Consider the following 14,510-nt stretch of genomic DNA (forward strand, 5'->3'; position numbering starts at 1 on the left):
TCAGTTTTGTTTGTTTGTTTGTTTGTTTTTGGCGGCACAAGCAGCTTTCGGGATCTTAGTTCCCCGACCAGGGATTGAACCTGCGCCCTCGGCGGTGAAAGCTCGGAGCCTAACCACTGGACTTCCAGGGAATTCCCCTCACTTCATTTTAAAATGGGGGAAGTGGTTCCTTAGAGTGGTCTTCAAGGTCAGTGCTAGCTGTTTTAGAACATATCCTTTGATATGTTCTAAAACACTTAGAAATCGATGTCTTATTTAGGCAATGCTACAGATCAGTGGTTCTCACTGGCTACATATTAGAAACAACTGTGAGGTTTGTAAACCGACTTGGTGCCCAAGTGTCTCCCCAGACCAATTAAATCAGAATTTCTGGGGGTAAGACCCAGGCATTGTGTTGGTTAATTTAGTAAAAACACAAGATGAGAAATAAGGGACTTCCCTGGTGGCACAGTGTTTAAGAATCAGAATCTGCCTGCCAGAGCAGGTGACATGGGTTCGAGCCCTGGTCCGGGAAGATCCCACATGCTGCGGAGCAACTAAGCCCATGTGCCACAACTACTGAAGCCGGGGCGCCTGGACCCCGTGCTCCGCAACAGTAGAAGCTACCACAATGAGGAGCCCTCACACCACAACGAAGAGTAGCCCCCACTGGCCGCAACTAGAGAAAGCCTGCACACAGCAAGGAAGACCCAACCCTGAAGACCCAACCACGAAGACCCCGTGGAGCCAAAACAAACAAAAAAAAAAGATGAGAAAATTGGAGAAGCCACGTGGGTAAACACATTAGTCCCTGTATATTATATTTCGCTTTAATTGTTCATTTTAACTGTCAAAACATCAGTTTTTCAGCTATTTGTGAATGTATTTCTTCACAACTCACTGCAAGGTGGGAACTTGATTCCGTTTCCATGAGTGGAAAGGTTCGGAAACACTGAAGTTGAGGATGAGTCAAACCTAGATCCATTACTAAAGCTTCTAAAGAATGAATTCCTAAGTTAACGCTGTTTGGATGTACTATTTTGCACTCAGAACACTGACGTCCAAGCTCTAACCGCTTCTCGCTCAAAGAGATGATGGCTTAGTAGACAGCTGCACATCGCGTACCAGGGTTCGAAGCCTCTGACCACAAAAGGCCAACAGGGGGCGCTACTGGACAATCTGGGTCCCTCGATTGTGAAGCCCAGAGGATTGTGGGACTTGTAGTTTTTCTTGCATCATTTCAGGTTAATGAACTACATTTCCCAAAGTGCAAATACAGACAGTCGGTCCTCCTGTAGGGCGCGGAGTGTCCCTTAATCTGTGAAAGGTAAGTGGGTTCTGTGTGGGCTGCAGGTTTCTATAAATTGAGGATTCCACTTCTCCTCTTTGCCCTTTGATGGGACCTGGGAGAGAGCAGCTGTTCCAACAGAGCGTCTTTTCAGCGGGGTTTCCCGAGCCCTCCGATCTCAGGAATCGGGATTATCTGTTTAGCTGTTCACGTGTTGCTGTGGACTGTCAGGGAGAAGTCAGGGTCCTGATCCCAGATCTGGAAAGCCCAGCATAAAATAATGTTTACATATGGGGTGCGTGTCACTAGAGAATTTCTGCATTTTATCGAATACTACATGAAGGCCTTGTTTTTACAGCTAGAAAAAGCTGGGGTAGAATGCCTTGTCAGGTCTCACTACTCTTCATCTTGTCCAAGAAGCCCTATTTGCAATTGAGGGTAAACTAATAGAATATGGGGGAAATAGAATAAAAGGTATGCATGCTTAATTACATTAATAAAATCAAAATCCCGAAAAGTCTGAGCAACAGTTTCATCAGCTAAACTGGAACTCTAATGTGCTTTAGTTTATGAAGAAGTAAGATAATTCTGATTTATAAAATGGGAAGTAGGTTTATGGGACACATGGTCCCCCAAGGGATGGTATTAACTAAAAATATAAATGTATTCCTCTGATAGAGACATCTTTAGATACAGTCATATATTAACAATGAGCAATTAAGGGACGTAAAAAAGATATTGAGGTAAAGCATTAACTTTTTGAAGTTTATAAGAAATTCAGTTCTCACCAGCCAGGTGTTACTGGGAGAGACAGGCCTTATATTATGCTAGAATTCTGCTTTATCAATTTTTTAGTTTACCTCCCTCCTTTTTAAAATATATTTTATTTTTTAGAACCCCCCCCTTTCTTTTCAGAAACCAAAATATGCAGTTTCCCTTGGATGCAGAAAGCCTTGGCAGATTTGCCAGCCATAGTTAATTTCTATCTGATGGCCACAGCATAGGAGAGCTCTGGCTGTAGGTTCTTAGAGGAGATCAGGAAGACAGATTGGCTTGGGCTGTTATGAAATAGTCTAGTGTGGGGACAAAGTTTTATTTTGTGGAACATATTAGAAATTCATGACCAAAACAAATTATTAAAAAGATAAAAAAAAAGGTAGGCTTGTTGTTTCAGGTTGGACTTCAAAGGACCCAGGAGGGTGTGGAATCAGTTTGTACTGGTGAGGGCCAGCTGTTAAATATTTGGGAATTTACTGGCCAGTTGTTAGATAAACCATTGGTAGCCTGAAACTGGCCACGATAGGATTATTTTCTTTTATCTTTTTTTGAAGGGGAGGGTAAAGGGGAAGCCAGTTTACCAACACACCCCTAGCAAAGGTCAGTTTTTTCTCTAAGCCTGGGGCCCCAGTGTTCAATACATCTGTGAGTTATTAGATGCTGAACTAGCTCACACCCTTCCAGATTTTACCAAAGATTGATTTGGATTACAAAGCAAGATTATAAATACACTCTAAGTATCTGTGGGGGGAAGGGGGCTGTACCTTTCAAGTGAATTGTTTATCTGGGAGCTGTCCTTCCAGGTATTGCAGTCATTGATTAATTCACTATCAGTAGGCTGTTCTCATAAGCATGGAATCCACCACTGGAAATATGGTCTGGTTGGATAGCTTTCTTTTTTTTTTTTTAATTTTTTTTGCCTGCATTGGGTCTTCATCGTTGCGCGCGGGCTTTCTCTAGTTGCAGCGAGTGGGGGCTACTTTCTTTGCGGTGCGGGGGCTTCTCATTGTGGGGGCTTCTCTTGTTGTGGAGCATGGGCTCTAGGCGCGTGGGCTTCAGTAGTTGTGGCTCGCGGGCTCTAGAGCGCAAGCTCAGTAGTTGTGGTACACGGGCTTAGTTGCTCTGCGGCATGTGGGAATCTTCCCGGACCAGGGCTCGAACACAGGTTCCCTGAATTGGCAGGCGGATTCTTAACCACTGCACCACCAGGGAAGTCCCTGGATAGCTTTCTTGTTAGGTAAAAACCTGTACTCCTCTCCAATACATTTTTCTCATACCTAGATATTATCTTCCAGAGGACAGTATTGTATGCAATGCCAACAAGTTCCTATTCCCCAGCCATTTCTCAATATTGTGCTGTTGGCTCTTGTCACCCTTCTCATAAAATATTTCAAAGTACCAGTTTGCTGATTATTAGATACCTTTTGGGTTGGCAGCTTCCAGATGTAAGTTGAAATCTCATTAGTAACCTGCTCCCAAATCCCGTTTAGGGTGGGCTGTTTTGGGGAAATAAGGATGCTACCCATCCATTCTTTATTTTTTAGTTTCTTGCCTAGAGTTAGTTAGGGTTTGTCTATATATTTTTAGGCTAAGCTTAGCCCTTTTTTATCTCTATTCTGTTGATAATCGTGTGCTCTTGCTTTCATTTTTGTCTAGATCAAGGGCAGCATGAGGGAGGCATGTGTTTAAGTTACCTGCCCTAGTTCACTTTGTCTATTTAATTTCAAATATGTTTTCTCCAAATACTATATGACTGCTAAGCTAATATGGTCCAGATATTGGAGTTTTGTCTACCTTTAAGGCAAAGCATTCCACATTTTAGCTTCTCTTCAAACTTCTCCATTCTTTTCTCCCTGTCCCTCTCCCTCCCCCTTCCTTCTTTTTTTTTTTTTTTGTGGGGGAGAAGTTTTTTTTTCCTTCATCTCATGGCTTTTGGCATTTCTGTACTTCCACTGTTCTGGGCATACTAGAGCATCTGCAATCCAAACATTCCTCTAAGAAATTACTTTTTTTTTTTTTTTTTTTGCATGGCCTGTGGGATCTTAGTTCCCCAACCAGGGATTGAACCTGCACACTCAGCAGTGAAAGCACAGAGTCCTAACCCCTGGACTGCCAGGGAATTTCCCGCCACCAATTTTTTTTTTTTATTGTGGAGATAGGTAATATAATGAACCCCCATCCATGGACCCATCACCCAGCTTCAACAATTAACAACCCTTGGTTAATCTTGTTTCATTTATATACTCCACATTTTGTTTACCCATCCATCAGTTTTGTGAGGGGTTTTTCATTAAATTAAAATTTTAAAAAATTTAGGTATAGTTGAAATTTTCAGGTGTACAACATAGTGATTCATACTTTTTTTTTTTTTTTTTTGCGGTACACGGGCCTCCCACTGCCGTGGCCTCTCCCGCCACGGAGCACAGGCTCCGGACGGGAAGGCCCAGCAGCCATGGCTCACGGGCCCAGCCGCTCCGCAGCATGTGGGATCCCCCCGGACCGGGGCACGAACCCGTGTCCCCTGCATCGGCAGGTGGACTCTCAACCACTGCGCCACCAGGGAAGCCCAATGATTCATAATTTTTTAAGTTTATGTTCGATTTATAGTTATTATGAAATATTGGCTATACTCCCTGTGTTGTACTATATATCCTTGTAGCTTATTTATTTTATATATAGTAGTTTGTACCTCTTAATCCCCTTCCCCATCTTGCCCCTCCCCCCTTCCCTTGGTTACCCTGGTTTTCAAAAACCAGTTTCTCACTTGATGCTTTTTTTTCCCCCTCTCTAGAATGAGGATGAGCTTTGGGTTAACTTTCAGGACAGCAAAAGGCCGCTGGGTGCCGAACCTCAGCCAGCAGTGCTCACACGGATCCACTGGGTTATTTGTGCCACCAAGTCTTCCTCCGGACTCTGAGAAGGTCAAAGAGTTACAGCGCTTTATCACCCTTTCCAAGAGACTCTTAGTGATGACCGGGGCAGGAATCTCCACTGAGTCGGGGATCCCAGACTACAGGTCAGAAAAGGTGGGACTTTATGCCCGCACGGACCGGAGGCCCATCCAGCATGGGGATTTTATACGGATCGCTCAAATCCGCCAGCGGTACTGGGCGAGAAACTTTGTGGGCTGGCCTCAGTTCTCCTCCCACCAGCCTAACCCTGCACACTGGGCTTTGAGCAACTGGGAGAGACTCGGAAAGCTGTACTGGTTGGTGACCCAAAATGTGGATGCCTTGCACACCAAGGCGGGGAGTCAGCGCCTGACAGAACTCCACGGATGCATGCACAGGTGCAGGAAAGCCTAAACAGTGTGAATGCAGACACATGCTCCATAAGAGCAGGGACCTTGGCCGTCCTGATCACTGTTGTCTTCGTTAGACCACGAGGAAATGATTTGGGAGGCAGTTATTTACTTTGGAGTTGATCCCAGCAAACTCAGTGAGGGAATGGGAAGTGAAACAGGGAAAGTGGGAAAGGCAGGGTAAGGTTTTGCTAATGAGTGGGTTACTGCTTGGGGCATCTGGGGCTCAAGCGTGTCAGGGGCTCTCTGACTGTAGAGCAGCTTCAGAACCGTCTCACTGGAAGTCAAGGGGAACTGGGGCGTTTATCCACTGCCTCCCATCCTTCATTGGCTGAGGGTCACTCTGGGGGAATTAACTCCCTAACACTTGACTCCGCTCCTCCGGAGGCTTCCATGGCCAGGGAACTCCCTAAACAGGAGAGACACAGGAACTTGTAAGAGAACTGTGGGAGGTGCCCTCTGAGTGTCCCGAGGGAACTATGAGCAGAGCACCAACAGCATATGCTACAAACTGCTGGGTCTCCAGTGCCTAGACACAAAGATCACAAGATAGCCAGAACCCAATAAATATTGATGAAATGACCATATGTAGCCCTGGCAGTAACTTGTAGCTAATTGGAGACCGTTTTCTTATCTGTAAGCCCCAGAGATCATCCTCTGGGACTGAAATCAGTCTGCCAGTCATAAAATATTTATTGGGTGTCTGCAACACGTGGTGTGCTACTGGTGTGCCACTTGCTGGTGTGGAGAGGTCAAAACCAAAATATAAAACGTGGTCTGTTTAATATGTGAGAATTTTGTAATCTGTTTGGTGGGAGAGCAAAAAATAACAGGTTTAACAACAAACCACTCCACATGTGATTGTTAAATTATGTGGTTCTTGATAGACATGTTTTACAGGTTCAGAGAAACAGAGTTAGTAAAGATTGGAGTAATCAGGAAAGCTTTTATGGGTGAGGTGGGGCTGGAGAATAGCTCAGGTATGACTAGGCAAAGGAGGGAAAAGAGGGCTTTCCAAATGAAGGGAACTTGTAGAGTCTGGCCTGGTCTCGTTGGAGGCTAGTATGAAATCAGATTCTCTGGGAAGGCTAGACCCAAATCCTGGATGCATTTGAAAATCATGCAGTGCAATTTGGGTCTGTTGTGAGAGACCAAAGGGTACTGTTAGTGGTTTCTGAGCAAGAAAGCAATATGGTAAAAATAGCATTTGAGGAAGCCTGGACAGGATTAGAGAGTTAGAGTGGCTCAGGAAAGTCAGCTGGAAAGACTCAGACTAAGGTGGCATCAGGGGATGGGAGAGCTAAGGATGGCTATGGGTCCATTAAAATTTTTTTTCATGATGAAAATTTCAAACATCCACAAAAGTAAAGAGAGTAGTATGATGAACTCCCACAGACCATCACCCAGATTCAAAGAGCTTTATCAAGATTTTTTCACATCTACTTATCCTTTCTCTGTCTCTTTTTAAATATTTTAACACAAATCCAAGACTTCTTGTCATTTCATAGGAGGCCTTTTAAGTTAAAAAAAAAAAAGCCAACACAGTCTGATGATTGACTAGATAGAGAGTAAAGGGAGAAAACTGAGTAACAAGTTTTTTTCCAAGGGTTTCAGCCCAAGTAACTGGAGGAAGGTGATGGAGAAGCTGGGGAGGGGGATTGAAGACAGAAGTTAAGTTTGACAGGACCATCAAGGAGACTTGGACTAAAGTTTGGGGGAGAGGGCAGGAGTGGAGTCCTGTATAGAGGAGGAAACTGTTAGCACAGAGGCACTGCAGCAGTGACCACAGAGACACCCTAGGGAAGGACAGTGGAAAGAAAACAGGTTGGAGGCTGGAGGAGCAGAAGAGGAACCAACTTCCATTTTTCTTTCAACAGCTGTTTAGTGAGTGCCTGCCATGTGCAGGCACTGTTGTGGGCGATGGGCACAGAGCAGTGGGCAAAGGACTCAAATTTCTCTCCTTTTTTTTTGGAGGGCCATGCAGCTTGTGGGATCTTATTACCCTGACCAGGGATTGAACCTGGGCCCTGGCAGTGAAAGCCCAGAATCCTAACCACTAGGCCACCAGGGAACTCCCCAGAAAGTGTTTTAAAGAGAAGATGGCAATGGACAGCGGCAATTACAGCAGATGATTAGAGCAGAGGATGGAGGGGGAAGGGGGAAAAAAAAACCTGGTTTTGGCACTAAGGAAATTATGTGGTAAAGGCTTTGCAGTCGTGTTAAGGATAAAAGTGAGCTAGCAGAAGGTTTAAGCAGGGAGTGTGTAGTAAGGAAACAGATGCACGTTTTTCTAGAAGGTTGGCAGTGGAAGGAAGGTGGTAGATAAGAGGTCATGAAAAGGTATTAATAAAGCGGGGAAAAAATGGTGGGTGTCAGGGAAAGAAAGTGGTGACGGAGGAGCTAGAGATGGTTGGGGGTAAAAGGTCTTTGGTAGCTTCGTGCCTCCCCAGCACAGCTGGCCTCCTCTGTGGTTTCAGGGTCCTCTGCTTGGGCTGCGGCGAGCAGACTCCCCGAGGGGTGCTGCAAGAGCGGTTTGAAGTCCTGAACCCCACCTGGAGCGCTGAGGCCCATGGCCTGGCTCCGGACGGTGACGTCTTTCTCACTGAGGAGCAGGTCCAGAGCTTCCGGGTCCCGCCCTGCTCTCGATGTGGAGGCCCCCTGAAACCGGACGTCATCTTCTTCGGGGACACGGTGAACCCTGACAAGGTTGATTTTGTGCACAAGCGGGTAAAAGAAGCCGACTCCCTCCTGGTGGTGGGATCGTCCTTGCAGGTAACTGACTTGCTGTCGGGATGGTAACTGCCCCCTTTGCGGGCTGGGGAGCCCAGGAGAGGCTCCCTATTGGTTTATCTCTTCCTGCCTCTAGAGAGCTCTTATCTGCGTCTTCTGCTCCGACAGGTGTACTCGGGCTACAGGTTCATCCTCACTGCCCAGGAGAAGAAGCTGCCAATTGCAATACTGAACATCGGGCCCACACGGTCGGACGACTTGGCATGTCTGAAACTGGATTCTCGTTGTGGAGAGCTGCTGCCTTTAATAGACCCATGCTGACCACAGCCTGATATTCTGGACCCGGAAACTGGGACTTTCACTTGAATTCTGCTGCTAATGGTAAAATGCCTTCTCAGATACCAGATTCCAGTTCCTGCTCAACTGAGAGCACTGACAAAAGAGAGGAGGGTCTAGGTTTCTTAATGTATGGCCACTCTTTTTTTTTTTTTTTTTGCGGTACGTGGGCCTCTCACTGTTGCGGCCTCTCCCGTTGCGGAGCACAGGCTCCGGACGCGCAGGCTCAGCGGCCATGGCTCACGGGCCCAGCTGCTCTGCGGCATGTGGGATCTTCCCATACCGGGGCACGAACCCGTGTCCCCTGCATCGGCAGGCGGACTCTCATCCACTGCGCCACCAGGGAAGCCCTGGCCATTCTTAATTGAAACTAATTTTTTAATGTGCATTACGCTATATTGTTCGATAGACTGATTTTTGAATTCTGGGCACCTAGCTATTTAAGACAATGTTCCAAAATCTGCCATTGCCTTTTTCCCCATTTAAAAAAAATAACAGCTTTATTGAGATATAATTCCTAGGCCATGAAGTTCACCCTTTAAAAGTACACTTTAGAAGTATATAATTAACGTGTTTTTAGTACACTCACAAAGTTGCACATTAATCACCACTAATTCCAGAACATTTTCATCATCCCAGGAAGAAACCTTGTACCCATTAGCAGTGATTCCCCACTCCCCACCCCCTGGTCCCTGACAACAACTAATCTTCTTTCTGTTTTTGCCTATTCTGGACATTTCATACAGTATGTAGCCTTTTGTGTCTGGCTTCTCCACTTAGCATAATGTTTTCAAGATTCATCCATATTGTAGCATGTGTCAGTACTTTATTTATATCTATTGATATTTTCACCTATGAGTACAACCACTTTAAAAAAATGTAACAGCTTTTTTTTCAGCTTTGAGATATAATTCACATATCATACAGTTCACTCATTTACTGCATACAATTCAATAATTTTTAATATATTCCCAGAGGAGTACAGCCAGTTTGAAAAAGACTTTATTTTTTTAGAGCAGTTTGAGGTTCACAGCAGAATTGAGCAGAAAGTGCAGGAGTTCCCATATACTCCTTGCCCCTGTTCAATAACATGGTATTTATCGTTTACCTACTGAAGGACATCTTGGATGCTTCCAACTTTTTGGCAATTATGAATAAAGCCACTGGACTTCCCTGGCAGTCCAGTGGTTAAGACTCTGTGCTTCCACTACAGGGGGCACGGGTTTGATCCCTGGTCGGGGAACTAAGATCCCACATGCTGCGCAGCGCGGCCAAAAAAAAAAAGAGTAAAGCTGCTATAAACATCCACGTGGAGGTCTTTGTGTGGATGTAAGTTTTCAACTCATTTGGGTAAATACCAAGGAGTGAGATTGTTGGATCATATGATAAAAGTATGTTTAGTTTTGTAAGAAACTGCCAAAATGTCTTCTAATGTGGCTGTACCATTTTGCATTCCCACCAACAATGTGTGAGAGTCCCGGTAAAACCACTTTTTAAAAACCACTTTAGGGCTTCCCTGGTGGCGCAGTGGTTGAGAGTCCACCTGCCGATGCAGGGGACATGGGTTCGTGCCCCGGTCTGGGAAGATCCCACATGCCGCGGAGTGGCTAGGCTCGTGAGCCATGGCCGCTGAGCCTGCGCGTCCGGAGCCTGTGCTCCGCAATGGGAGAGGCCACAACGGTGTGAGGCCCGTGTACCGCAAAAAAAAAAAAAAAAAACATTTTAATTGAAGTATACTGACATACAGAGAATCGCAGGCGTCATGAGTGGACGGCTTGATGAAGATGTAGGGCATCTAAATCAAGGAACAGAACACTGCTAGCACCCAAGAAGTCCCCTTGGCAAATCACTTTTTAACTAGTTCTTGTTACTAGAATAATACATATTTATCACAGAAAGTTTAGATGATACAGATAAGTAAAAAGGATTTTAATACAAGTTACCCATAATCCCACTACCGAGATAACCAAGATCTAACATTCTGGTATAACTAAATCTAAATCTGTTCTTACAAAAGTTGAATCAAGCAGTACAGTATTTTATTACATCCTGTTTGCACCTAACAGTACAGAGTGGCCATCCTGACATTCCCTAAATGCTGTGGGTTTTTTTATGGTACACTGATGTACACAATCATTTCCTCCACCCCACTGGCAGCTTATTTTGGCATTAACTTGTTTCATTCCTTTTCAGATCCCTAAGGATTCATCCCTGCTTCCTCTAACTGATTGAGGCTTACCAACTGCCGCCTGCAGAGGGCAGCAAACCGACATCTCTCTGCCAGCCCGTCTCTGAACCCCGCAGCTTCCAGAGCCCAGGAGTTAAAATCTTCCAGCTGATGAGATTTGCCCCTGAAGAGGACTTTTTCAAAGCCGCAGCTTCTTTTGATAGGAAAATTGCTTTCTCTCCCTTTTTATCTCATCAGGCAGAAGAAATAGCCCAGGAAATATGTACCTCCAGAGTACTAACCTAGGGATCTCACTAATGTGGGTAAAGGGGGAAGGAAACGACTTAATTTATAATTCCGAATGCTTAAATGTCTTTAACTGAACCATTCTGATATATTTTTTGAAAAGACGAACAATGATATGAATGAATTTTTAATAAACCAAGGAACAGAGGAAGCATTTTTTAAAATAGCACATTAGGTATGTGGGCTGTTACTTTTATATTTGTTAATCAGCTAAAAGTGAATGTGGTTTTATGACACGGTTCTCTAAGGATTTCTGCTTGATTTCAGCTGCCAGAATGAGACCGGCCTTGAACCTGGTCTGCAGAGAGGAAACAGTGAATTCCCAAGTGGGTTCTTAAGTTGATTTGTTTCTGCTGAGGGAAGCAGCAAGACTTGTTTGATTACTGTGTTAGCCAGAGAGAATCATTGTCGCAGGCTAAAGCTTTCTGCACGATCTCATCAAAAAGCGAAGTGGATGAAAGAGTCACAGCCTATTCTGGGTAGCCTTTTGTCTAAAATCAGGGCAAGCAATACGTGTTCATCCTGCATCTGCCTAGGAAGCAAATTTCAGTTGACTGGGATAACCCAAGATCTTGAAAACACAGAGTTCTTTTCACCTGCACAGCTGTAGGTTCGCTCACAGCCATTCATTAATTCTGGAGAGGCGTAAGGCTGTGGTAAATCTCACTCCAGCTTTTTTGCAGATAGAGATGCTAAGGTGCTCTGAACCAGATGTGCTCAGTTACCCACAGTCAGTACCACCAATAATTGCATCCAAATCTGGGTCTTTTGAATCCCAAGCCATCCTCATCCACAAATCTCATAAATGGTTACTGACCAACACTGTATTTAGGTACTAAGGCTACAAAGATACAACCTCTTGCTCTCAAGTGGCTCACAGAGGATGTGTTATCTCCCATACTCTCATCCTTTACCAGAATATGTCACAGAGTCATGCATGGAATGACAGGAGAGAAAATTTAGTCCATCCCCCCTTCATTTTATTTTTGAGGAAACTAAGATCCACACTTACCTAAGGCCACAGTATGTTGTTTCAGAGCCAGGATGAGAATCGGAGTAGATCTTTCTCCCAGTTCTTCTAGACAGCAACGCTTCCTACTTGTCTGAAGATGATAGTTAGAAGGAAGTCAGCCTGAAGTAGAAGTAGAAGCCAACAGTACACCCGGCCAGGAATGGTTAAAATGTGGGCAGTGGAGAGGAGGTTAGGCTGCGAGGGAGGGAAGGCAGGCTCTTTCAACACCTAATGCTCGCACGATTTATGAAACCAAGTCTTGAGGGCCTTAGGAATGTTTGTTTTGTTCATATTTCCTCCTGAGATGGAATTCTTTGCAAAAAGTTTGTCTCAAGAGGAACCTGGTATTTCCTGAAGCTGATGCTTCTCAGGTCTCCTTACTTTACATCTTTTGCTCTCCACCAGCACAGCAGTCCCCAACCTGCTGTAAGTGCCCTCGGTTGGAATAACAGACTTCTACTAGCGGGTGCTATCAGCTTTCACTGCCCTGGTTACATGGTTGTAACTGCGTAAGCCCAGCTTTGGCTGTGACTTTCAGTCATATCCTTCCTTGTTGCTTCCACAACTGCTCTGCTATCACAGTTTTAGTAAGTACAAGTCATGAAGGCAAACAAGTACAGAATACTCGAATCTCCTTCCCACTAACTCATATTCCTTCTTTCACGCTGTCATAAATTGAGTATCCTCTCAGTTCTCCCTTAAATAACAGCATTTGTTGGGACTTCCCTGGTGGTCCAGTGGTTAAGATTCCGCGCTTCCACGGCAGGGGGCGCAGGTTCGATCACTGGTCGGGGAACTAAGATCCCATGTGCTGTGTGGCGCAGCCAAAAAATAAATAATAAATAAAATAATAGCATTTGTTGAGCACACTATATCCCAAGCATTGTGCAAAGTATTTTACAACATGTTAGCTCACTTAATGAGTTAATCCCACATGAGATGCTTGGGCATGCATAAAGGTCAGTCTTCAGTGAATGCCAAATATTTCCTGAGAGGATCAAAGTCAGGACGGATAGGAAATTCGACACTCCTAGGTAGGGTGACCAGCCATCCCAGATTGCCCAGTACTGAGGGGTTTTCCTGATGTAGGACTTGCAGTGCTAAAACAAAGATGAGTTGGTCACCTTGCTCTGAGGAATAGCAAAGGTTGCCACCAGCTATAATAGATAATTCCAGATATATTATTCTTGTTGAGATTCAAGATGGTGCTCTGAGATCCAGATTGTTTCCGTAATTTCTATGTCACAAAAGAGATCAATTCCACTTCATGAAGAAAAAAAAAATTAAACTCATCCAAGAAAGCAGAATGTTTTTTTTTCTTCTCGATTTATTAGAAAAGGAATATAGCACAGCACTGAAACTTTTAGAAAATAGACAGACTTGGATTTCCAACCCTGTCTTGCTACTTAGTAGTTAGGTGAACTTGGGCAAGTTGTTTTATCTAAACTTCAGTCTCTATAAATGAGGATAATAGGAGCTACCCAATTGGGTGGTTACGAAGACCAAACAAGGTAATGATGCATGTGTAGCTCACAGCACAGTGCCTGACAGAGTAAGCAGATATCAGCCATTATCACTAGGGTATGGGAGGAGGGTGGGAGGGGAAGCCATCCTACCTGCCAAACCTTTGTCTCCTATTGAGTATTCCTTTGAGTAGACTCACTCGGATTTTCCCCAGAGCCACTTTTCCTTTTTGTGTACCTGTTTGCCTAAAAAAAAAAAAAAATTACAAAAGCCAAGCTTTGCTTGATGTAATTAAGCCTTTCTAAAGAAAATAAAGCATATTCTTCCAGAAAACAGAAGTCTCCTATACTACTGGTGGGAATGTAAATTGGTGCAGCCCCTGTGGAAAACAGTATGGAGATTTCTCAAAAAACTAAAAATAGAACTACCATATGACCCAGCAATTCCACTCCTGAGTATATATTGGAAAGAAACAAAAGCACTAATTCGAAAAGATACGTGCACCCCAATGTTCACAGCAGCATTATTTACAATTGCCAAGGTATGGAAGCAACCTGTGTCCATCAACAGATGAATGGATAAAGAAGATGTGGTATAAATATACAATGGAATACTACTCAGCCGTAAAAAAGAACAAAATTTTGCCATTTGCAGCAACATGGATGAACTTGGAGGGCATTACGCTAAGTGAAATAAGTCAGAGAAAGACAAATACTGTATGATATCACTTATATGTAGAATCTAAAAAATACAACAAACTAGTCAATAAAACAAAGAAGCAGACTTGCAGATATAGAGAAGAAACGAGTGGTTACCAGTAGGGAGAGGGAAGGAGGGAAGGGCAATATAGGGGTGGGGGGTTATGATGGGATTATATGAAATCGTGTATGAAACTTTTGAAAATTGTAAAGCACTATAGTATTTAAAGGCTCTTTCATTCAAAAAGTTAAAAAAAAGAGTATCCCTCCTTCTATTTCGGAAATAGTATTTAATGAACATTTACAACAAGCACTGTAGGAAGCAGTTTACAACGCATTTACGCACCTTATTCCCACAACCCTAAGATCCACGCACTGTTACTTCTTTTGAAAGATGAGGTTCCTGAAGCTCACAGGCCTTATGTAACTTGCCCACGGTCACCTAAAGTGAC

The 14,510-nt window shown here is 44.1% G+C and overlaps 1 protein-coding gene across 2 annotated transcripts; it reads left to right on the forward strand.

Moving 5' to 3' along the window:
* Positions 1-1,089: 1,089 nt before the first annotated feature.
* Positions 1,090-13,752, forward strand: SIRT4 (sirtuin 4). 2 transcript variants are annotated; one of them, XM_081252165.1, is made up of 5 exons: positions 1,090-1,306; positions 4,836-5,333; positions 7,823-8,117; positions 8,244-8,456; positions 10,605-13,752. In XM_081252165.1, exons 2-4 carry the CDS (start codon positions 4,837-4,839, stop codon positions 8,394-8,396), a joined length of 945 nt encoding a protein of 314 aa, XP_081108291.1. In that variant the 5' UTR covers positions 1,090-1,306; position 4,836; the 3' UTR covers positions 8,397-8,456; positions 10,605-13,752. The 2 variants fall into 2 exon arrangements, with proteins under 2 accessions (XP_081108291.1, XP_081108292.1); XM_081252166.1 differs by having other exon boundaries at positions 4,836-5,060.
* The last annotated feature ends 758 nt before the right edge of the window (positions 13,753-14,510 follow it).

Source organism: Mesoplodon bidens (assembly GCF_964165515.1).
Source record: "Mesoplodon bidens genome assembly, chromosome: 13".
NCBI classification, from domain to species: domain Eukaryota; kingdom Metazoa; phylum Chordata; class Mammalia; order Artiodactyla; family Ziphiidae; genus Mesoplodon; species Mesoplodon bidens.

Excerpts from the sequence above, each read along its gene's own strand:
- SIRT4 (XM_081252165.1), top strand. The coding sequence starts at position 4,837 with ATGAGGATGAGCTTTGGGTTAACTTTCAGGACAGCAAAAGGCCGCTGG. Across the intron at positions 5,334-7,822 it reads CTCCACGGATGCATGCACAG|GGTCCTCTGCTTGGGCTGCG; the intron begins GTGCAGGAAAGC and ends CTGTGGTTTCAG. Across the intron at positions 8,118-8,243 it reads TGGTGGGATCGTCCTTGCAG|GTGTACTCGGGCTACAGGTT; the intron begins GTAACTGACTTG and ends CTGCTCCGACAG.